This window comes from Dermacentor silvarum, chromosome 6 (genome assembly GCF_013339745.2).
Source record: "Dermacentor silvarum isolate Dsil-2018 chromosome 6, BIME_Dsil_1.4, whole genome shotgun sequence".
Taxonomy (NCBI): Eukaryota; Metazoa; Arthropoda; class Arachnida; order Ixodida; family Ixodidae; genus Dermacentor; species Dermacentor silvarum.
This window is the reverse complement of record NC_051159.1, coordinates 115,584,457-115,608,285: the sequence shown is the minus strand read 5'-3', so window position 1 is coordinate 115,608,285 and position 23,829 is coordinate 115,584,457. Positions and strand designations below refer to the sequence as shown.

Below are 23,829 nucleotides of genomic sequence, written 5' to 3'. Positions count from 1 at the left end.
ATTTACTGTGTCCTAGGCCTCAGAAAGTAAGATTCCATGTATCAATCTTCATTGTATACGGTCAATGAGTGCAAAATTCAAGGCTAGAAAGCATGTGTCATCGCACAATTCCTGACAGCGTGAAAAATCTTGGCCACGTGCATGTTTCCGCTATTCTACGAAGATGCCAAAGAGAGTGATGGACTAGACCGACTAGGCTTTGCCAAATTGCCGACTACTTTAACACAGAAGTACATAGACGAAGTGACCGACAGGGTGACAGTAGGCGATGATCAAGACGATAATGAGCTCACTCATGCGCCCGCTTTGGTTATAGAGTCCTTGAACATGTAGCAGTGGCGACTGTCAGATGCTGCGCGTGATTAGCAGGCCAGAGATTATGGACGGTATTCCTGGACGATCACTTTCGTGAGACTCAGAAGTGGATGCATCTGCATATACAGCCACTAGTCTTTCTGGCTCTGTGCCGACCTCGTTATCTTTGCACCTCCACCCCCCCAACCGCCCCTTCTGAGGCCACGACCGTTTGGTAAGAGCTTCAATGCATGACCACGTGCACTGCTCTGCAGACCAGCTTCCTGGCCCTATCAAGCTCTTTCAAGACTTCGAGTAAAACACTAAAGAAATAAACATTGTCATCATCCTTGGTGTCGGCAAGGAAACTGCATATTATGCAAAGTGCTCACTCCCCCCCCCGTGGCCGAGATCGTGGGTGCACTACTGAGTCCTGCTACATGGCAAATAAACATGACATGCTTGTGCCGCACAGTTTTGCCCTTCTTTTTGGGTAATTAGAAAATCTGCTTAATCCAACGACAATGTGCAGTCCGGCCAACTTCAACTTAACATGATTTTGCTGTATTTGCTCCGATTCTAACACATCCCGGAATCGCTCGGTCAAGCCACCGCCGCCGGATGTTCGCTGAATGGGGCATATCATGCTAATATAATAATTTATTTGCTTAATGTCCATCGTTATCATTTTCTGACAGCACTTTATCCTTGTGTATGATGAAACACAACTAGTCTTCTTCCGTACAGTCTATAGCACGTTTGATATTCCGCACTTATCAAATGACTCCGCAACACTCACAAATCAGATGGCAGCCCATGCCTAGACTAACCATTTCACTAGCTCGTCCTGCAACATACAATTAGGTATCTGGAACGCCAAGAACACGTCAGACGACTTGTTGCTGCTAGCTTAAGATGTAAAATAACTTATTTCAATGTGCTTTCATAATCGACTGAAAGCGATGTGTAGTCATCGTTATGCTATGCGCGAACTCATTCTGTCGCCATCCATGGCTGCCATATTGTGATGGCAACGGCCTTTGACATTGGCTAGGTTGGCTCCGACGGTAGGCTATTGCAAACAGTGGTTTTAGTTTCACATCGGATTGCACCGCCCAAGCAATTTTCAAATGAATTTTCTAGGAAAAAAAAGAATGGGATGGGCTAGAGTCGGGTAAATACCGTAACAATTTATTGTAATACTGTTTTCCTTTAATATCTTCCTGACCAGGTCGAAAATAGGCATTTTCAATGGGAGATAACATATGCATACCTGCCAAGCTAACAACATGAAACTTCGGGATACCACCGCGGGGCAAGGCAAGGGAGGGGGGGGGGGTAACTTTTATTTTTAGTTCAGCAATTCGGAAATTATTGAGGCTGACATTGGAAAAAGGTGAGAGTGGCAGCTCACTAGTTTATTTTGAACTAATCTCTGTGTTGTTGTATCGTCAGAAACTCTTCCAAGTAGGGTCGTGAAAGCGTCTGGACTCCTGGTGCTTGCAGTGGAGGGGGGCCCCAACTTTATTTGTGAAGGGACCTGGCAGTCGCAGACTTCGCAAGCTTCCAGAACTTGTCAGAATACGTCCGCTCAAAACAACGTCCAGATTGGTGACCCTTCACCATGAGGAGATCGCCAAGAGTCTTGTTGGAAAGCGAAGACCGGAATTCGGTTCTTGTCTTCTTAACCGTGCTAAAGATCAACTCACATTCAGCATTGCTGTGTGGAATGGCAAGTAGTTGCAGTATCACCTTTGCCACTCTGCCAAACTTAACTCTTCCATCAATGCTAGTGATTCTTCCCATTTCTGATCACTGAACATCAATCCTCTCTTCATTTAAGATCTCTTTAGAAACATCATATGCCTGGAGCTCTGCAAATTCCACTTCCAGGGCATCCAAGGGCTCTTCTCTCGACTCGTTCTTCTCCTGGACAGAAGTTGCGGGAAGGACTCAATGAAGAAGCTGCTCAAAAACTCTTCTGCTTTCTTCAAGGCTTCATCTTCCAGTGAAGATTTGTGTAGTCACATGTCATATGTACATGTAGTCATATTATGTAGTCATATGCCACAACAAAGTACTGCCGAACTGCAGAAAGAAGCTGCCCCTTGTCGCTGGTAGGCAGCCTCGCCACAACAGATGATGTGCACCTCCCAAGGACCTGATCTTCATTGGCTTTTTGGTTCTTTAGATCTTGGTAGGCAACCTCCAGTGGTGAAGCACATGCCTTCATGACAGAGGGATTGACAAACCTAGCCATAAGGTCCCTTCGGAGCTGCACCAAGAGGGACTGGAGTAGATGAACTTGAGATGACTGGGATTGAAGTCAGCAGTTGACTTTTACAAAAACAGGGATCACACTCTTCAAGAAAAGGCCATATGCCAAGTTGATGTCAGAGGTCAGAAAGTAGGTCAGCCGTTCCTGACGGGTCAAGCTGGCATGTCCGGTACCCTCGGATGAAAGCTTCACTCTCTTTGCCAAGGTTGCATCCATCTTGCCTCTTGGCTCCTTCTGTTTTTGGCGATCTTGCTCGACTTCATCCCATTTGTCTTCTCCCAGAGCTGTAGCTCTCTTGGGGATCTGATACGACCCCAGAAAGGATGGACTCTGCTGGTTTTTTGGCTTTGTCTCGTTTAGAAAGAAGCTCACCAAGGGCTGCCACTGCTCCAGCACTCTGGTCAGGCACTTTCTCAGCGATAGCCACCGCGTCGGCACGTGCTTCAAAATCTTCCGCACCTCTGTGTTGTGGATTTCTTGAAATTCGATAAGCCTGTCTTTTCACTTGGCATTCTTCTCGAGGAAGTAGATGTCCACGAGCACCTCGTCAAATTTTGCAGGTAAGCAGGCGGCTCCTTTCTCGGCCGCAAGATTGATTGATGTTCATTTTCCCAATCATAACGTTGGCATTGTCGGCACAAAATGCAATGATGCAGTTCGCCATGGGTATATCACGTGACTTGAGCGCGTCTAGAACGAGGTTTCTAATCTTCTGCCCGGTGGCCTCTCCATGGAGTTCTTGGGAACAAAGCAATCGGCTTTCGACATGTTGCGATTCCTCAACGTAGTAAGTTGCCATGATGGGATACATTTGGGAGGTGCTATCATTGCTTCTATCACAGTGATTGAGAAAGCACGGCGTTTCAGAGACTCCAGCATTGAGCTTTCGGTGTCCACAGCCATTTCCCCGATGATGGCAGTTGCTTCTGTACGTCCGCATCCGTAGCGCTTCGCGTCGTTGCATTTCGGGAAGATTTTCTCAAATAACGGTCCCGCGTGATCACTCACACTTAGCGGCAGGTTGTGTTCGACAGGAAATCCCGTGAAGAGGTACTCTGCACGGATCACACTGACTGCACTTGTTTTGGAGGAACTGCCGATGGTGCCCTGCACTTCTGCGGCACGAACATAGTTCTTACGCTTTTGTGAAGCGATGTTTATCTTGATGTCGGTCTTGCCGCCGCGCGAAACGCTCACATCACAGGCGCATGCGGTACAGAATCCATACTTGTCACCTTTTTGTGAATTGACAAAGCACAGAAACTCAGTCGTCTGCGATCTCTGAAATACTTGCAAGTACTTCTTTTTGGCTTTTGAAAGTGCGATCGATCGTTCCAACTAAACTCGGGGAAACACAGAGTAGTTCAGCGCTTCGCACTTCACTCGACGACCTGACAAAGCCACATGAAGCCTAGTGCGACTAGCGCACCCACAATCACATAACGACTGGATTGCTAAAAATGCACGAGTCAGCCTGAAATTAGCCAATCCGGAAAATCCAATATGGCAGCGCCCGTCGGTTGCTCGCGTTCGAGATGGTGCTGGCGGCCGCTACCTTGATTCAAGGTGCATGCTGGTGCCTAACTGCTCCCGTGCTGCTTTCCCGCATGGTTATATTATAGGACGTTATAGGATTACAGCTATAGGGTGCAAAAAAAAGAAGAAAAAGAACCAAACGCTGTGCTATGGCGGCCCATTTCAGGAGATTTGAGGTCGCGTCCATACAATCGGAAGATGTAATCAATATTTGGAAGACTCCCGGACAATACGGGAGAGTTGGCAGGTATGCATATGATCGACGCATTCACTGTACCCTAATCGCACCCAAGATGAGCACTGCCACAGCTGGAGTCACCACTGCGGTCACCATTGGGTTCAGGCGCGTGCTTGATGACCAGCCAAGTTTGAATTATCCCCCGAAGGCTAATTTCAGGATTTAAAAATTTAAGTATGGGGTTTTACGTGCCAAAACCACGATCTGATTATGAGGCACGCCGTAGTGGGGGACTCTGGAAATTTGGACCACCTGGGGTTCTTTAATGTGCACCTAAATCTAAGTACACAGGTGTTTTCAGGATTGAAATAACTAAACTTTGGTGCCATAGAATTGCACAAGCACCAGAATGGGACTTTCGGTAGGGACCAAATTAAATGAAAAATTGAATTATACGGGGTCGAAGTAAAAGAAGTCTACTGTACTTGCAATTTCACTTCATGAAAGAGACACACATACACTCAAAAAGCTTCGTCACAACATGTAGCACTGACCATAGTTCGTCGTGGGACTTGAGCCGCACGTGCACTTGCAGAAGGCTCCTCGCATGGGCCGTGTGTCGTTTGTGTGAACGTTCAGGTCCTCGCTGAAGCTCACTGCTTTCTTGGCACGACACGATGAGCAGGTAGCTGCCAGAGGTGCGGAGCGCCTCGCGTTCCGGCCTCCGACGCGCCGCCACGAACCCTCAGAGTTGGTCCGGGAGAGGGGTAACGAGGTGTCCCGCTGCAAGCCTCCACTGCAGGCCAGGTTTGGACAGGGTGGAAGCAGGCCATCCAGGTCGGGGAGGCCCTTGAGGAGCCGCCGGTAGTCCTGCAGCGAGTGGCGCCGATTGGGGAACTCGACTGAGCCGCCGGCGCCCGTGGAGATCCTGTCGATGTCCGCAGCAAGGGTGTCGCACTGGCTTCTCGGCCGGCTGTTGGCCTCGTCTGAGAGCTTGCGCAGGATTCCCCGCTGTTGCTGAGAGTCCGGCGCAGGATTCGAGGAAGGAGCAGCATGGCGGAAGTGGGACACCATGGCTTTAACTTCGGCGGGCAGCAACACGCTTAGCGAGTCCCAGTCCTGAATGTGACTCAGGTTGCGCCGGGAGAGGTCCTCGAAGTCGTTGCACGACTTGGGTCGCCGCCAGTGCGGTTCACTGCTGTGGGTTCGCCTGTGAAGCACGGGCGACTCGTTGGGTGGCACTTGTGCAGACGCCGCAGCTCCATCGACGGTTGCTTCTGACACACCAGGCTGTGGCATCTTGTGCTGCGTGGGACGTAGAACCAGGTCGGGCTTGTCCTCGGCGGCAGCCAGCTCCTTCAGAAAACTAAGATCTGGAAGGGAGTAATTTGGGTAGCAGACATAAATAGATCGCTTTGGCTCTGCCTCCTGTTTCGAGCCAACTTCTTGGGGGCGCAACGTCAAGTTGAAGCTTCGCTGTCCTGACATCGCTGCAGACGTGTCGTCAACAGTGTACAGCCAGTTTGAGTTCTCAGCCACAGCCCCCTCCACGCTGGTCTGAATGCCACGGTCCCGAATGTGCACCGGCACCTGCGTGCTCGAGTGCCTCATTCGAGCTATTGCCGTAGGCGGCTGTTTTCTCCTATTCCCGCCGGCACTCAGGAGGAATGTCTGCCGGTGGATCTGATCCACAGAGTTCTGTCGGCTCACATAGCCACTTGAGAGGAGACTTGAAGAACGCGCGTTTCGGCCTTCTTCTCCGCTTCCGCTACTGTCCGACACCTTCCTCGTAGAACTGGATCCCGAGCCATCATTGCAGTTGAAGCGCTTGGTCTGCGTGCTGCGGCTGGACTGCCGATCATCCGACTCTGCTGCCATGGCATTGCTGTTCTTGTTCACTGTCGTGAAGACATTCTTTATCCTCTCCTTTCCCAGGGGACCACTGAGCAGTGCACCACCCTTGGCACAGCGCAATGAGGAGTTCACATCATTGTTACGCCGCTCAACGACGCCTGCATTGTCGGAAGACGTGCCTCCACCACTGCTCAGCAGGTCGCGGCTGTCCTTCATTGTTTCATCCCCGCTGGACTCAAACGGTTCCTCTTCCTCATGGATCGGGCTCCTCGCGTTGGCAGGCTTCATGCGTGCCTGCGCCGCTTCCACGAGGCTATCCTCGAAGCACTGCGAAGTCTCCTCCTCACTCTCAGACGTGGCCATCCTCAACCGTTCATTGTCGTTGGCAGCCGTTAGTTCCACGTTGTTGTTATTGGCCTCCCTGCCCACAAGGTTGGTGCTGGCCCGCAGCACTTTCCGCACAAGCGGCTCCACAGGTTTTGGCGGCAGCGGTGGGTCTTCACTGCTGTCGCTCTTGGAATCCATAGACCCGCTGGAGTCCTCGCTGGACGACTGCAGTTGGTAGGCAGTGGCACCATCTCGGGGCGTGGTCACAGAATCAGAGTTCTCAGAATGGCTGCTGGAGAGAGAACCTCCACTGCCAGCTTTGCTTCGCATGAAGAGGCGCAGCAGGGACACGGACCGGGCATCAGGTGGATCAATTGTACCATGTGTGGATGCCTGTCACCAAAGAAAAAAAAGCCCGTCATTTTGATGTTCATGGCACACAAAGTGCAGATCACTAGACTCTTGACAAATGAAGTGTGAACGCTGCTTTGAATACCTATCGTTCAGTGCCCCTCAAACCAAATTACTTTTTCAAAAAGTTGGAGGACGCCTAAGCTTCGCCTGGAACACAAGAGAATTCAAAGATACCTGAATGCTTGTCAGGCTTCCCAGCAACTACAGCTTTCTTTTTTCTCCACCTTTGCCTCAGCGCAGTTTTTGCGCTCCCTACGCTGCCGAGCAGGCGAGCGCCATCTGGATGGTGTTTTTGCAAGTAACCTACCTGGGCGCTCCGCTGTTGGTATGGTACAAATGCTGGAAAAGAGGTTTGTGTTAGAGTTTCCCCGCAACAGAATTATGTTTTCTCGTACATTCAAATTACAATTCGACGCTATCATGTCTGTAGGTTGTTGCTAAATCGTACTTTACGATGTTTCTGACGAATTTAACTTTGAGAAATTCAATTTTTGTTCACTAATGCCTTGCGCCACGCAGAGGGCCTGCACGGTCGAGGTGGTTCGGGATGATTTTCTCAGCCACAGACACCGCCGCGCCCACGCCGACACTGAGGCTGGATTTTCTGCAACACAGGGCCCTTAAACGCTATCGTGTTAAAATCTGCAGGCAAGAGTGACAAAAGCACTGTACTCCGTTTCATACATAGCAGGCAAGGCTGCAAAATCTACTGAAGTAGTGCAATTGTGGAAGTTTCACTTGGCATGTTTCCCACAGCATCTGTTTTCGATCTGCAATGTTTTCCAAGGAATAACTACTTCCTGTATAACAGCTACAAATTTTGTGCACAAGGTTACGTTGAATCAAATAATAGATGTGCACCTCAGTGCTTCCACTAAGCAACAAGTTATGTTTTGGTTAAGCACAAATGGTGAACGTTATGGCCGCTGGTCACAGAAATGTGCCACCCAGCTCGTTTGGTAGTGAATAGGTTCAGAGCTGCGATGCCCTGCATGTAGTAATTATATTTTGCAACATTAGAGTACATGCTACATCGAATTATATGACACATACCTATATCTTTCTTTCATATGTGGGACACTATTTTGCAGTCACAAGTATGAGTAGTGACAGAAGTGAGATTTCAAAGCAATGCCTGCTATGTGTGAAACTGAGTAGTCTTGAGAACAATACCTACACTTTCTGAAATCTATATGAGGTGAGGTGCAAGTACGACCACAACAAAAAGCAAAATCAGATAAGTGGAGGCATGCAGTACCAAATATAGTAGGTTTCGAATCGAATCAAGGGAAAGAAAGCAGACTATCAAATCAAATATAGAATATCACAAAATTTAATAATTGGAAATGGTGTACAAGAAAAGACGGTGCTTCACATGCTCGGGAGTCTCCTAGCATTCAATAACAAGAATATAGCAAGCTATCAGTAACTTGGGTACACAAAAACCAAGATATACAGTACGGTCTACTCTTATTAAAGGGAGCTCCAAAATACAGTAGACTTCCACTAATTCAACTCCGGTTAATTTTATTTTTCGGTTAATTTGATGCCCATGCATTTGCGCAGATTCTATTGGTCAAAACTTTTGTTATTTTGATCCTAAAATTGGCCTTCACTGTATAGTTCAAACTTGAGCAGTCAGCACGCTTGTGCCTGACCCATTTGGTGACTCTCAATAGCGACCCCCTTAATGGCAGCGCCCATGTTGGCAAAGCTTAGGGGCAGTGAATGTGTTGAACAGGCATGAAATTCACCTGTCAAAAACGCCTATTTTCGGCCTGCCCTAGAAAGGTTTTTCAAACAATAACGGCAGCTCACAATGTCTGATAATGGTATTTACCCGATTCTAATGCTAGCTTACTCTTTTCGAAGAAAAGTGGGCCGAAAATTGTCTCAGCGGTGCAATCATACACAATGCCAAAACAGCTTTTGAGGCATTTGTATGCTTTACCGCATAACATGAAAGTTTTGCTGTGAAGCTGACTTTGAAAAACCTTGCAACGAAGCTGACTTTACACAAACTGGTCACAGTTGTGCAACTCATATTAAACCCTTGCCCATTTTTCTTGCTAGATAATTGAGTGCTTATTATATTTCTACTTTGTTTAGGAGCTTTACTGTCATTTTTACGTTAGTTTTCTACTTTTGACACATGGAAAGTGGGCACCCGTTTGGTTCGGGAGCATGTTAGAATTGGGAAAATACTGCCAAATGAATCAGCAGTGTGTTTTAGCATTATTTCTGCATCTTCTTTATTTCGACTCAGCCGATAATTACATCAATTTTGTCAGTCCCGTCGGGGTCGAATTAACAGAAGTCAACTGTAGTATACCCGCACTTATTACAGATCATTCTAGTATAGGAAGGTCTGGAAAATGCTATCTTTTTATCAATAGAATGTTCAATAGAATCAAGTGATTTTTCCCCTCTGAAGCTAAAGGATTATAGACATTGTGTTCCAATGAATGCCAATGAGGTTCTCAGTTTAAGTTGACCTGTGCTTTATGTGAACCTGTTAACGCATAGAAAGTTCTGCGTTTCAGTTTTCCTCAAAAATTTCCTCAAAGTTTTCCTGAACAGCTTTCCCATCTTTGAGTTATCATAAGGCCAATCAGCACGACAGGTGAAATTGCGGACCGCATATCATGTGACTCAATCACCATTCCGCGCGTAGCCTTCGTTGGCGCTGTGCTATTTGACTGCACGAGGTCGGTGCCGGCAGTAAAGGTGCATTTTCATTGGCAGGTTCGGTGTGATTTGCCACCTCTCAGATTTTGAAATCAGGTGGATTACAGCAAGTTTGTGCGACGCAGCACACACGAAATGCGGCACTGCGCGGGTCTCTACACCGAATACAGTGGAACCTCGTTGATACGATTCTGCGTAATATGTTTTTCGGGATGATACGTCCCCCCCCCCCTCCCCTCCCCCGATAATATGATTTGGTTGGATAATACGTTGGATGATACGATTTTCGGATGATACGCTTTATTTTCCCGGTTCTCATGAAGATCGTATCAACGAGATTACACTGTATTCGAAAAATCTAATAGTAAATATTTGATTGGCAAATAAAATTTTTCAGACGCTCACTATTCGATTCAATTTGCTGATATTCGAGCACTTGCAGGTCCCTACAAACGAGATAACATTCTTGCAGTGTCACAAAAGCGCGCTAAATGAAAGCGCACGCCGCGTGTCAAGCAAGCCAGCGAAAGAGCACATCGGCCACGTGGCAGCTTTGACAGAGGGAGAGCGCGCATACGCCACAGACAGCCGACGCGATCAACAGAGTCTAGAAGCTTCAAGAAAATATGCGAAGGTTACGGCATTGAGAGAGAGGAGAGAGGGCACACGCCGAAACACCCTCTCAAACCCCGATACGCAGTGAGCCAAGAGAGAGAGAGAGTGAGGGCGACAGCTCGAGCATTCGCCTATGGATGAGTCACCACCCTTCTCGAAGAGTCTTCGGAGCCGCGGCCGAAAACACAAGAAATGTCTAGAAGATTCCCAAGCTTTGTTGATGCTACGGGATCACGACTCCATCAGAAGGTTTGAGAAGCGCCGGCAAAGGCAATAAAAGCGCCGTGTGGGAATCAGTAGGGGGATCAGACCGCGCCGGTGAAGAGATGACGTGAAGACTGACCATCTGCGGAAGAAGGGGATTCCCCAGCAAGCTAGTCGAAGAGTTCCTCGAGGGTCTGCATTTCCGGAAGAAGTTCCTTCGAGATTTCCCTCCAGCTACGCCGAGATCGTCTGGCTCAAGACAAGCACGGGTGAATACGAGTGGACACTTTGTGTTCCTATTTATTCTGTATTGCAAGTGTTGAACTCTTAGTGCTTATCGTTAATTATTTTCCTGTGTTTTGTTAATACCCATCTGAATTGTATTGTGATATGTCTAGTCGAAGAGTGCATGTGTGTGTGTAACTGCCTTATTTGAAGAATATATTTCATTGTGTTTTGACAACTCTGGGCTCTGACTCGGTCTTTGGACCACAACCGGCATTTGTTGGCACACCAGAGAGCCCCTTATTAATTGTCCTTGCTTTCGTAGGGTTATTTTCAGAAGCTGATAAGTCAGCTTTGGAATTTGGCCCGGCGTTGGCGCCTCGCTCACAGGGTGTTCTCTAAACGATTGATAGCCAACTCTGGTTAAAAGCATTAATGTAACAAGTCAACACAGCTTGCACTGAGAGTGGACAGTGATTCAATAGACACATCAGCAGAATTATTACACGTTATGAAAATTGCTGCCAGGCTTTTCTCAACAATACATGGTTAAATGTAATGACAATTGTGCAACCTAGACAGATATAAATTAGCACATGATGTTACGAGAATTGATACAGGGGCTCTTCTCCAGAAGGCCATGACTCCAGAATGCCATGTAATGGCATCCATGCAGTGCAGGCAGATATCTGAAGACATAAAACCATCTTTGGACCAAGTAAACTTTAGTGATGTAATAATAAATCTTCATGCACACCCACCACGCACAATGGGGCATGTCATTGCGCATACAGTCAAGCAGAATTTTTTACTTCACAGAAAGTACAATAGCGTGGACGCACCTCACACCATCACACCGCAATGCCTGCAACTGCAGTTCTAGCCTAGTGCAACACTTGATACACTGAATCCCCACCTGCATGCGAACCAACAACAACATGGCATCACTTGTGATACCATCACAGCTGACTGCATCTGCCAACATGTCCACCACACCAGTGTCCTCAGCAAGTGGCTCGCCCTGATGGATTTCATCCACAAAGAGAAATCCACAAAGTCTGTCGATGCAGGCATAAAATTTAAGGGGCCCTGTAACATTTTCTTAAGGAACCCATATTTGCTCTAGATCTGTTCCGAGCACGTTGAGAAGTAAGAGCAAAATGAATTATGATTTAACACAAAACCATACTGGATGCAGAAACTTCAACATAGTGTGTTTACTCGTGTAAGGTCCCCAACCCCACATTGCTTGGGCTGTGGGCATGTATGCCAGCAATCAGGTGAAAAAAGTTGAAGTGAAATAATGCTAGCAGCACTTCCTTCACTATCATGTGTACCTGCTCAGCAGGTACACATGATAGCGTGCGTTGTTTATCCATGCCCTGTTGTGTGCTGTAACATTTAAGATCACGGTAATGCTTTTCCCACTCTACCTGCAGCGTGTAAAGCGGCAGGCAGCTGCCGGCCACGTCCATGCGTCCCGCCACGGCTGCCGACCGTCGAAGAAGGTTGGGGAGGCTCTGGCACTTCCCTGCATCCGAATCCGGCTTGAGCCGGACGCCCGACGACCTTAGCCTATGCCAGGTGGTGAAGGACAGCTCGGACCGTGCCATGGACCCAGGACCACCACTCGCCGGCTGCACACGCCCAACACAAAACAGACACAAACATTTCAGTCACTCACAGCAGACACCCATATCATCATGGCTTTTGCTGTATAGAGCAACAGCTTGACAAAAGGAATTTCAAAAAAGCTTGCAGGCTTGCAAAAAAAAAAAAAAAGTTGTTGAACCATCTGGTTACTAAGTTGTGCTGTGTAACTGAAGGATACCACAGAAAATGTAGGCGCATTTCGGTACTAGGCACAGGCCAAGAATCCTCAAGAGATACCCTATTCTGAAACACATGGAACTCATGTACGACTTCACACGTGACTTCACAGCTGTGTGGACCGATGAGAAATCTTACCCAAAGGCAAAAGTTCACTTAACCTAGAATGTGTATTTCTTAAACTTTTGGTGTGGGTAATATGCGCTAAAATATGTTACTACTCTTCATGAACGGTGCGTGACATATTTTAACACTATCCGAAAGAATGGCATACAACACTATTCGATTATTACCATCCTCACTTCAAGCATGCTTTTACAGTTACGCCATTTTATTTAATGCTCTCAGGCCTAGAATTAACACAAAAAAAATGTGCACAAAGATGGCCTATTGTACACATATTTTTAGCACTGAGAACAGAACAAGACAGCAAACCGACAAGATGGGCACTGGGTAGGTGTGTTCGAAGCTTTTGAACAACAAATCGAATAATGTCCTGTTCGATTTGGTCTACGAATTGAATACTCGCTATTCATAAATACGAATATCTTTTGAATAGCTGTAGAATATTCTGACGCGTCAACTTAGCGCAAGAAAATATAAGATTCGAGCAAAAGTATGATAAATTTGATCCTTGCGGGCATAGCAGTACAAGTATAAAACGCGAGAGCTTACGTAGTGGAGTAGGCCACATCGCTCAGGAAGTCAGACTTTAATCACTATAAAGCAATCATTTGCATTCTCACATTTGCATTCTCCGAGGAATCTTGGGCCTGCAACCAAATCACTTATATTTGTTCCTAATGTCTCAATTGTGCTTTTAATAAAGAACGCTCCATAACATGCAATGTAACGACAGAAACTTGCTGACATTACGAATAATGGGATGTGAACATTGTTTTATATTAATTGTGAAAACCGCTGTTCATTATTCAAAAACTATTTGAGATGTATTCAATATTCGGTTCACTTCTGGCCCTATTAGATTTCTATTTGATTTGGTCTCAAAAATCACTATTTACACACTCCTAGCCCTGGGTCTTGTGGTCCTATACTGCACAGCACCTCCTGTCTGCTTCGTCGTTTCTGTATTTTAGAGGGACTGTCTACCAATTTTCAAGGACCTCCTATTTTGTAGCGCAATAGAAAGCCCACCATTCAAACCTAAACATGCAGTTATTTGTTCCTTATGAATGCGAGTAGAAACACGTTTTCTATCTGCATAGTCTTTTCTTAAAACTGTGTATGGTACACCCGCAACACTGATTACTGAAACGCCATGGCAATGCAACGCCGGTAAAAGTGAGAAAATGTAAATTCACTGGGTTTCAGCAGAAATGGCTACGTTGTGACGTTATGACCCTAATAGCCGTCCTCAGCCCGTAATCGGTTGCATAAGTCATTAGTATTTTTGTCTTTAGTTTTTTGCTTAGTCACCTAAAATCTTGTGTGTTTCCTATAGGCACAGTCTGTACGTGTAATTGGTGTGTTTCAGTTGGTGCTGCTGTCGAAATCCAAAGCCTATTGTGCAACGGTCTAGCAAGGACACTGCAATAAGGTATGCCTACACTGGTGTTGTGACGACGCCGGCACGCCTTAAAAGCACACAAAGGTTTCAATATGCTGAATACGACAGCAACCCTCACACTACTACCACAATGCGACTAGCACTGATGATGTCACCATGTCAAGAGGACACACTTGAGGACCTATCTGTTCATCTGCATGAAGGCAGCGCTACTTTTTAACATGTGCTAATGGAAATGAGAAAGAAATTACTTTATGATGCAACAAAAAGTTAGCAGAAGCACCTAAAATACAACTTTAAGCAATACGTCTATGTATTTAAGCAATATAACTCTCCCTGCAAGGTCATGTAACGTACATAGTTCAGCTTACACCGTATCACTCTCGAGCAACGCCACATGTCATTTTTGCACCGCTTTTAGAACCAAGTTAAATATATAATTCCTTGTTTACGGAATAAAAGAATGCTCGTTCTCGTCAACATGAAACACGATCTTCTAATCCCCACCACAACCCAAGGACATGTCCTAATGGTAGACGGTTTCTTTAACACAGCAAATAAAGCACAATTCAAGCAAACCAACTAGCTGCAGGAGCATGCTGAACAGGGCTGGTTGGTGCATGCTGAAGCAAATCGAACAGTGCAAAAGAGGAGACGTTGTTTGCACTGTACGTCCCCCGTTCCCTTCAACCAACTAATTGAACTTTCTGCCATAATGACCCACCGCAGCACTCGCAGCACTGCTGCTGTGGTGGCTCTGCTGGTCCGAGGGCACGCTGCCTTCCGATAGGTCGTCCGAGAAGTGTGTCCCACTCTGCTGGAAGGCAATCGTGTAGTTGTCCTTGTTGGCCTGGCACGTCAGCACAAGGTCATGCTCCTCAAACGAGCTGCAGTCCAGGCTGTCCGTGGAAAGGGCTCCCCCATTGCCCGCACCAACCCGCCCTCCCGTCAGCGGGGGTCCACACTCCTTGACGGGCGAGAAGAGTGGCTCGTCCCGACAGATGGACATCTCACCAGAATCTTCCTCCTGTCCTGAGCTGCTCTCTGTTTTTGCACTGAAGTAAAGAAAAGAATGTCATTGGTAGTCCGTACAGCCCTAGCAAAAATTCTAATAGAACTTTGTATTAGTCTAATACAGTTTTGTATAAATTGTATAAGTTTTCTATTAGACTAATAGAAATTTAATAGAAGTTTGTATTAGTCTAATACAGTTTTGTATTAGTTGTATAAGTTTTGTATTAGACCAATAAAAATTTCTATTAGTCCTACTGATTTACCTATAAGACCAATAGGCCCTGTGTATTAGACTTGTTAGTCTTATACAAACAGTGTGGTGTGTCTACTAGTATCTCTATTAGACTAATAGGTCCTATTGGCCTTATACAGATTGTTGCTGGTCTGATACAACATGTATTGCTGGATTCCACAGCTCTTGTTTGCTGGTGAAAGTTGATGAAAAAAAATAGACTAGCGGACCGCTTGCTTGCAAGGAGAGGTGTTTCTGTTTAATCACTGAATAATTAAAAATTCTGCTATACAATTTTGCTTCACTGAGCCTCGTCGCGATGAGTCGTTGAGGAAACAGCTAGTGTTTACAGCACAGCGAATACTTCCCCACGAAAAAAAACTAAAACGAACAACCAGCCGTAATCTGCAAGACAGAATCGCGGTGCCCGGTCAGTTTACGAACGACGACGACGGTGCAATAACAGCAACCATATTTGTTTGCGGCTGAAGTTTCGGCAGTGTCGTATTTTCTGTTGAAGTGCGCATAAAGTAAATATTAAACTTTTAACCTAAATTGCTAACTTGATACCGCATATAAAAGTCCGTAATATTTATTGACATGAAAGAGCAGTATCGCAGAGAAGGAACACGGCGGGCGGGAAGGACATAAAACTGCGACCGTAGTCAGCCGTAGTTGCGCACAGCATGTGTGCCATGGCGGCTGCCATGTCAAGGCGAGGTGTCACGCGAGGCGTGCGTGTTAGTGAATGAACGGTGTTTTTAAGGAATCCGTGGTGTTATCAACCGTGCAATCTGATTCGTGCAGTAGTATATTTGTATAGTTTTATCTATGGCTGCTGATAATACTTCAAAGCAACGCAAGGCAACTGTTTTACCCCTGCCCTTCGCGGCTTTGTGGATCTATCAGCGTGCATCGATGTGCAGCGTTTTCCCCGGCGCAGATTTACCATTTCGAGGTAATTATACTTCTTATTTATGCTTCTGTAGTACAGTATGAAGTGTTTTTTTTTTTATCCTGACGGTGGACGCAAGTACAGTGCCGTCGGGCCGATTGCTGTGTGCGTTGGAGCAATAACATGCCTGTTTCCGACAACGCTGTGCAAGATTTCTGTCTAGAGTTCCTTATATCTGTCTACAGTTTTGATGGAACACACATGTTGATTTTGTGAGCTTTCTAATTGTCCTGTCATGTCAGGTAGCGTCATTTTTTATTATGATAAACATTTTGAGCTAGCATATATCAACTGTCCTAAAATATTGGTGCTCCACATTATTCTAATTTGGAAGCAAATATTGCCAGCTTAAACGTTTAGTGGTAGAACTAGCACCCCTGCTTTCAACTGTTTCTATATGTGTGTATTTTTGTGCCCAGGTTTTTTTAACCACTTCCTCAAAAGGACGTCCTCTGGTGAAGTCAACAAAAAGCTCTCAATCAAGATTGCTGACCTGACGAAGATCTCGAAAGAGGAATTTGTAAAAAAAAAACATGCTCTACTAATAAATGCTTCTAGCAATTTTACCTGTTTTTTGTTATCAGGTGCATTGCAACATTTCTTTTTTCACAGCAATAGCCCTATTAGACTAACACTAATAGGCCTATTAGACTAATACACTAATAGACCTACTAGACTAATATACTAATAGACCTAATAGACTGTATTAGTGTCAATAACCTAATAGGCTATTAGTTTTTGTATTAGAATTTTTGCTAGGGAGCACACCAGTTCATTCACTCGTGCCAGTCTGCATGCGTTACTGATGTTGGCAACCCCTTATTTCATTGTTTTTACGAATAGTTGATGAACAAGGGATGTTTCAGCCCAGAGCCAATGTTTCAACTAGGGCATTTGTCTTCAAAAACAAGTCCCCTCATCAAGAACGCTGGCTCCAAGCTTGGAATTCTCTTCCTTGCCTGCTGTTGATTAAATTGTGTCCATCTTCCTGTGAAACTCTATGTTGTATTTGATCTCTTTTTTGCTGGGTGTCCATAAGATCAGGTCAAGATTCGTTTTAACAGGCAAGCCTCAGAGGAGCAACCACCAAGCACTATCACAAGACTCCACGGTGGCCCTCTGTGTCTTCTGAAAGTGGTTAATGTTTTTCAACTTACTTCAGCCGTGAGGAAACGAACGCAAAGCACAAAACAAATGTTTCATAGAAAAATTCCAATGTCTAGCTGTGCTTCACTACAATTGGGTGCTACTGTGAGCACTGGCACAGCTTATGAGGGTTCATTTGAGTTTTCAATACTTAATAGCCATAAGATTTCATTTAGAGACCTAGCTTCCAGCAATAATACGGCCACAGCAGATACTTCAAAAAACTACAACTGCAATTTTCAGTCGAAATCTTATTACAGACTGTTTTCGTTTTTTTTATTAAGGTTTCAATGCATACCTGCAACAATGCCCGCAAGAAGTCTATGTTAAAGGCTGATGCTGAACATGAAAGCATTTTGCAGATCTGTTCTAAAGCATTTTGCAGATGCTCAGCTAAATTCTTTCAGGCACGGTGGTCAGCAACGCTGACCACCGCGCCTGAAAATGTTGAATTGGTAAAAAATTTTGAATTTTCTGACCATCAGTTCAACATTTATTTTTTCAGTGCCACCTAGTTGTTTAGCCAGCAAACAAGTGTTTACTTTTCCCCTTTAATCTTCTCGGAAAATGCGCCAGATGGCACTAGTTGTCTAGGAAGCAATTTTTATTGTCAAGCAACAGCTTTAAAGCGAACATGCTGTTTCCCACACTGAACCCTGAAAGTTTCTATGGGCGCAAAGGTACGTGAACTTACACGGAACCTTTTTCAGATGTAACAGGCAGCGCAGGCATATATCCTACTGGCTGAATTGGCAAAAATACGATGTGGGTCAACTTGACACTTCATCACGATTTTTATTATGGTGGTCACCTACACTGACCAGCATGCATGAAAGGGGTTGCAGGTGCAACCTCGTGCTTAGCAGCGCAACACGACAGCCGCTAAGCCACCGCGGCGGGTTTCTTTTAAATCTATAAACATTGCCTGTCAATGAGAATTTGTACAAATGAGTTCGTCACTACTAGCAAGCAGTTCTCTGTCACATGTTTTCGTGAGTGAGTTCGTTTGTTTAAGTATGTTTGTGTCCAAAGGGAGACCATTGCTAGTGTTAAACGTTTATGTAAGTTACCAGGAAAATCCCAAACTTTGGGCTGTAAGACAGTGAAAACCCCGATGTTTTTCTCGGTTTTCCGCTTTATAACTAACACCCTATTTTTAACCCCTGAATTTTAAAAAATGTATAAAACACGAGAAAGAAGGACCCTACATATTATAAAACTTTGTTGCCAAATCACAATGCTACGCATTACCACCCTAACGTACATAAATGTTACTTACTGCACTGATGAGGCATCCAGTGGCAGAGCTTCCAGGAATGAGCCAGACACCGAGGCACACTGCTCCCCGCGGCTGGCCGACTGGAAGTCCCCACCGTAGAGGGCAGGAAGCGTTAGGATGGCATGAATGTCTTCCGACCGAAACGTCTCCATGTCAATTTCAGCCAGGTTGGCATCAAAGTTCTTAGACAGGTCCTCGTACGAAAGATCCACACCACCGAGGCCCCCGCCGTCATCACCACCTATCACGCAGGCATCCCCCGACACTGACAAGATGCTGCGCCGCATTAGCCGACCCGATGACGTGAGCGATGAGGAGCATAGATGCCTCTGGAATTCCCTGGAAAGGAATGAATAAGGAAAAAAAAATGAAGCAAGGAAGCAAGAGTTTCCACTTCTGCATCCCCCCCCCCCAATCATCTGAGGCATGCAGAGAGCTACAAAGAAATCTGGACTGATGCTGAAAAGATAATTCGTTTAGTCATCTTGTTGCAACGCGCGAGAATCCTGCACACTTGCATGGAGACATTTAAGCAAGAAAGTTTCAAGTGTTCATAAGGAGCCATTAAAGCAGAGCCCTGCAATGCACATGTTCACCTTTTCCTGTGGCTCAAATGCTTCGTGATATCTTGTATATTTAGTTTTGAATATGATGGCAATGGTGGGTTTGTCTAAACGGTGAGCTGCTCATGTCTCCTTATTGGCAGTAGAAGAGAACAAGAAGCTTAAAAAAGGAGAGAGCATGGCCTGCTCAAGATTGGTCAAGTACTTCAACTGCCACACTTGTCTTATTGTGCCTGAACTAGCAAGTCTGCAATGAAGAAAGACCCAAGGTAGCAGAGGGAAAGCAAGATAGATTCAAGGGACACTAAAGCAAAACAATAAATCAACTTAGACTGATAATGTAGTCTTCGAAAACTCTGCTGTCGTTAATTACACTGCAATAGCTCAATTACTAGAAGAGCAAATGAAGCTCAAAGTTAATTTTTTTTTAATTTCGTCATTTAAGTGCGACGTCCCGACTTCTAACGTAATTTTTCGTATTTGGGCCACGTTGGCTCAGTAAAAGTTCACGAAACTTGCCACATTCAGCCTTGGGCTCCTTTAAAACACAATGTAGTCAATTTTTTGCCTCTAAAGAATTAAGTGAGACCTAGAAGGCGCTGTCAAAATACATGACGTCATGGTGAGCTGGTGCAGGAACTTCACAAGGTGGCGTCGCCACTCGCCTTCTGTGTTTTTTGTTTCTTTCTGCCTTACCAAGCGGCTTCTCGCGGTAAGAGTGGTCTTTTCGGTATTGTGGAAGTGTAATCTACTGATACAGTAGAAATCATTCTTCCCTTTAGTGTCCCTTTAAGTGGCTGAAAAGTGTTGTAAAGCTCCTTAAGACAAGTTGAATATTAATGCGATGCTGCCACATCACCCGTGGTGCCTGTCACATAAATTCACAACCAGAGGGTCACTTGAAAGGGTTAATAATGCACACACGTCACGGAAAAGCAGTGAAAAACACAGAGACAAAGAGGAACAGATGCAAGCACTAAACTGTCATCAAAATGTTTTCCTCTTAAACCCAATATATAATCTCAAGACACAACGTGCTCCACATTGTTCGGGCAGCAACTGCAAGCTGTTCCCTTCATGACATCACCATTCAACAGCCAGCTTGCATAATGCATGAAAGCAGCAGAAGTGCTCTTTGTTTTCAAGTACGACACCACGTGTGCACCTTGGCCACCTGGTGATGAGTCACAAGGATGAAACACCTTGTTTGGATTCTATGCTGCATTGGGGACATGTTCAAGATCCCTTGGTGGTCAAAACTAATCCGAAGTCCCCACAACGGCATGCCTCATAATCAAATTGTGGTTCAATTCAAATCCCAGAGCTCATTGCTCAGGCTGTCTCAGCTTCTTTCTGCATAAGTTCCCTGTGCCTTTGCTGCAATTTTTATATTCCCAGCTGTGACAAGCGACTATTAGGGTGAACTTGACACAGCTGCAGAGCGTGGCAACTTCTTTTCAAAATGAGGTTGAATGAAGCAATAAACCCTTCTGTACTGTACAAAAGGCAGGCACAGGGGTGCGACTGCCCAAAGTCATTTTGGAGCAATTTTTGGAGCAAGTAAAATTGCATTTTGGGGCAGTTTGGAACAGACAAAGTTGCATTTTGAAGCAGCTTGGAGTAAACTAAATTTCATTTTGGAGCAAATAAAATTTCATTTTGAAGCAGTCAGGATCAGGCCAATCTGAATTTTGGTGGAATAATGAAATATAGCAGCGTACTTCGAAACCACCATGAAGAACAGCATAAATCAAAATGAAGCGAGTAGTAGAAGCGCACTTTGTAGCTATAGCGTACTAGAATATACAAAAGTGGGTCTATCGGAGGCACGGCACATGCTTTCCGATAAAGCCAAAAACATTGGCGGCACTACGATCAAACTATATATTTCAGCGCCGAAGCTCATGATGATAGTGGCAAATTTTCTCAAATTATGCGGTCCAATCGATGCGGTAACAATTTCTGGGTCACCATATGTCACCGCAGACCCAGAGAGCAGCAATCAATCCTTGGCTGGCGTAATGTAAAACTAGTACATTTTGTTTTTATTGCGATATCAATTATATGGGATCTCCAGGCGCATTTCTGCTGTCGTCGTGCGCCGTATGCTGTACGTGCGAGTAAAAGCGTATGAGGGTTAGCCGACGACGGTGGCTGAATCTCGCGCACGCAATGGAGGAAAGCGGGGAGGAAGGGCGCCGTCTTCCCTCACGCGCAAGACGCCCAGGGTAAGGGGGGGGGGTTCTGCGTACGGCGCAGCGGCCACCCGAGCCCTATCATGAAAGCGATCTGCGATGAGGGACAGAGTGCACGCCGAGTGCTGATAGCTTCATGTGCTCGGTGTTTTCACCGCCTAGTTCGCGTTGAAGCAAGAGGCAGCACGAAAGTCAATGCGCTCGCTACTGCTGCCGCGCTTCCTCACTCCCCTGTTTTGACAGCGAGTTTCTCCATTTGTTGAGTAAGATGTATTCATACTTGCTTGCACGCGCGTGACACCATGCTTGTTAAATTAGTAAGCGAATGTTTATAGGTTTATATGGCTGATAAAACTATTTTACTTTGTATAACTGTCTACTAATTTGCTAACGCAATCTATGCTTCACCTTTCGGGTGAAAGTGCAACTTTTTATTCCAAATCCGCCATTAGCCCTTTATGATAGGTAAAAATGGCTCAGGCCTCGCCCATATAGGAATCAAACATATTGGAATACTGTTACGTTATACTGGCCCTGGACACCCTCCCACTGAACCCGCTGCAGCATGCGCCTACCTAATATCTAGTTCGCTCGCAGTGCCCTCAGCCTACCTTTCGTTTATTTGCGCCTCTGCTATGGAGCGCCGTGCTGCTCAGCCCATTCAACCGTATTCTAGTATACACTAAATACAGCCGCGCTGGCCGTTCCGACAGCAGCAACAACAGCCAGCACTTTCGGCCACTTGCCGAAAGTGCCAAGAAGTCCAGTGTTGTAAGTGCGAAAATGACGAGAAACTGTGCGGGAGGTGATGTCGCACAGTGTGCGGAATATGAATGAATTCTCTCTGTTCACGGCCACTGCCGGAGCAGACATGCCGAAGCCGTTCTGGAGCCACGTGGCACAATTTCGGTGAATTTTCTGTGTTTGGCGCAGGATATGCGCCTATTGCGTTTGTATAAATATCGCAATTGGAGCAGGATTTCCACCCCTGCAGGCATCATTCACACAGAAGTAATATGAAAAGAAGTAAGGACGGGGGGAAACTACAATGACTTGTGTTGGCATCTGACCGCAGCAGCAACAATTTTTTTAAATATGACTGCGCCTGCATGTGAGCCTCTGCTGGACTGCAACGGGGAGGAGGGTGGGAAGGTAATGTCCAGAAACTTCACTATGTTGCTAAGCCAGGTTAACAAGCTATTGCCTGCAGCAATAGCTTGTTACTGCTTTCAGTTGTCTGGATGTTTGTCCTTATTATATTATTGCGGGCAAGGTACTGCAAGAGGTGCCGAGATCTATACCCCACACCTCCGCCAAATATCGTGGGAAAGAATATTCACAGGGAATATACCGTATTTGCACGATTCTACTGCGCCACCAATTGTAACGCGGCGCAGTTAGAGTACCGCTCAAATATCCAAAGAAATAACTTGCTGCTGATTCTACAGCACACATCAAGTAGCAAAGCCCAAGTCGACACATACCATGTTGAAACAATTTTATGGAACATACAAAGGCACAGGGACACGCACACTGCTGAATCTTCCCGGCTAGTCGCTATCAGAGTACGAGGACAGCTTCTTTTCGCTGTCTACTGACCCCAGAAAGCCATCTTCACTTTCATTTAATGCATTAGAAATGCCACACTTCTTGGAGGTCCACGCACACCATCGCTTACGGGAGGGCATTCCATGCACCATGAACCCACCTAGCGATGTCTCCGAGCATCGCTTTCTTCAGAGGACTCGTTCGATGGCAGTGAGGCTAGCAACCTTGCATTGAGCTTTCTTTTTTAGTAAGAATCAGTTTCGTTTTTGATTTTGAGTAGAATTAGTTACGACTAATGTGCAAGCAAACTTGAACGCATCTTTTATGTTTAAAATGTGCAATTAAATATCGTGCAAATACGGTATATAACACAGGGCAGAGCAATACCACTGATTGATGCCAGCGTCACATCATCTTCCTCTTCTCCTCACATCTTTTCATCTCAGCACAGTGTAATATATGAGGACAATTTTTTGTATGAGGCCAATCCTGATGCCAATTTTCATATATTAACAAGTCTCTGAAGAATGTGTGCATCAAGGTAGTGGCGTTCCCTGCTATCACACTGGAATGAAGAGCCAGTGAGAGACAAACAAAGCAGAACACTTCGTCTGCTTTATGACTTGAAATTTCGGATTTGGGATTCAGCTATACCAAAAACTGGATTACGGAATGAATCGGCAATCATACATTGGCAAAGGTGGAGTGTAAATATGGGCCGGTATAATGTAGTGATTCCTACTGCTCGATTCTGTGCGACTCTGATCATCCACCGTTTTCAGCCAACTTATCCTGTTGATAAAGTGGGCGGAGGAGTGCCACTCTTATCACTGACAAAACACAACAACGAATGGCATTTGAATAGAACCGTTACGCTATTCCAGCCATGCATTCTGGTTTGTTTGCTTACGTTTTTGTGGCATGGT

At 45.6% G+C, this 23,829-nt stretch overlaps 1 protein-coding gene across 1 annotated transcript in view; it reads right to left on the bottom strand.

Moving 5' to 3' along the window:
- Positions 1–18,948, bottom strand: part of LOC119456841 (uncharacterized) — a 36,451-nt gene extending 17,503 nt beyond the window's left edge. The window contains exons 1-7 of the mRNA XM_049669098.1: positions 18,598–18,948; positions 14,696–15,026; positions 12,047–12,250; positions 4,825–6,860; positions 4,397–4,458; positions 3,581–3,807; positions 2,161–2,223 (exon numbers count right to left, since the gene is read on the bottom strand). Of these exons, the coding sequence (XP_049525055.1) occupies positions 2,161–2,223; positions 3,581–3,807; positions 4,397–4,458; positions 4,825–6,860; positions 12,047–12,250; positions 14,696–15,026; positions 18,598–18,884 (3,210 nt within the window). The 5' untranslated portion in view covers positions 18,885–18,948. The remainder of the gene's footprint in view (positions 1–2,160; positions 2,224–3,580; positions 3,808–4,396; positions 4,459–4,824; positions 6,861–12,046; positions 12,251–14,695; positions 15,027–18,597) is intronic.
- Between the last annotated feature and the right edge of the window lie 4,881 nt (positions 18,949–23,829).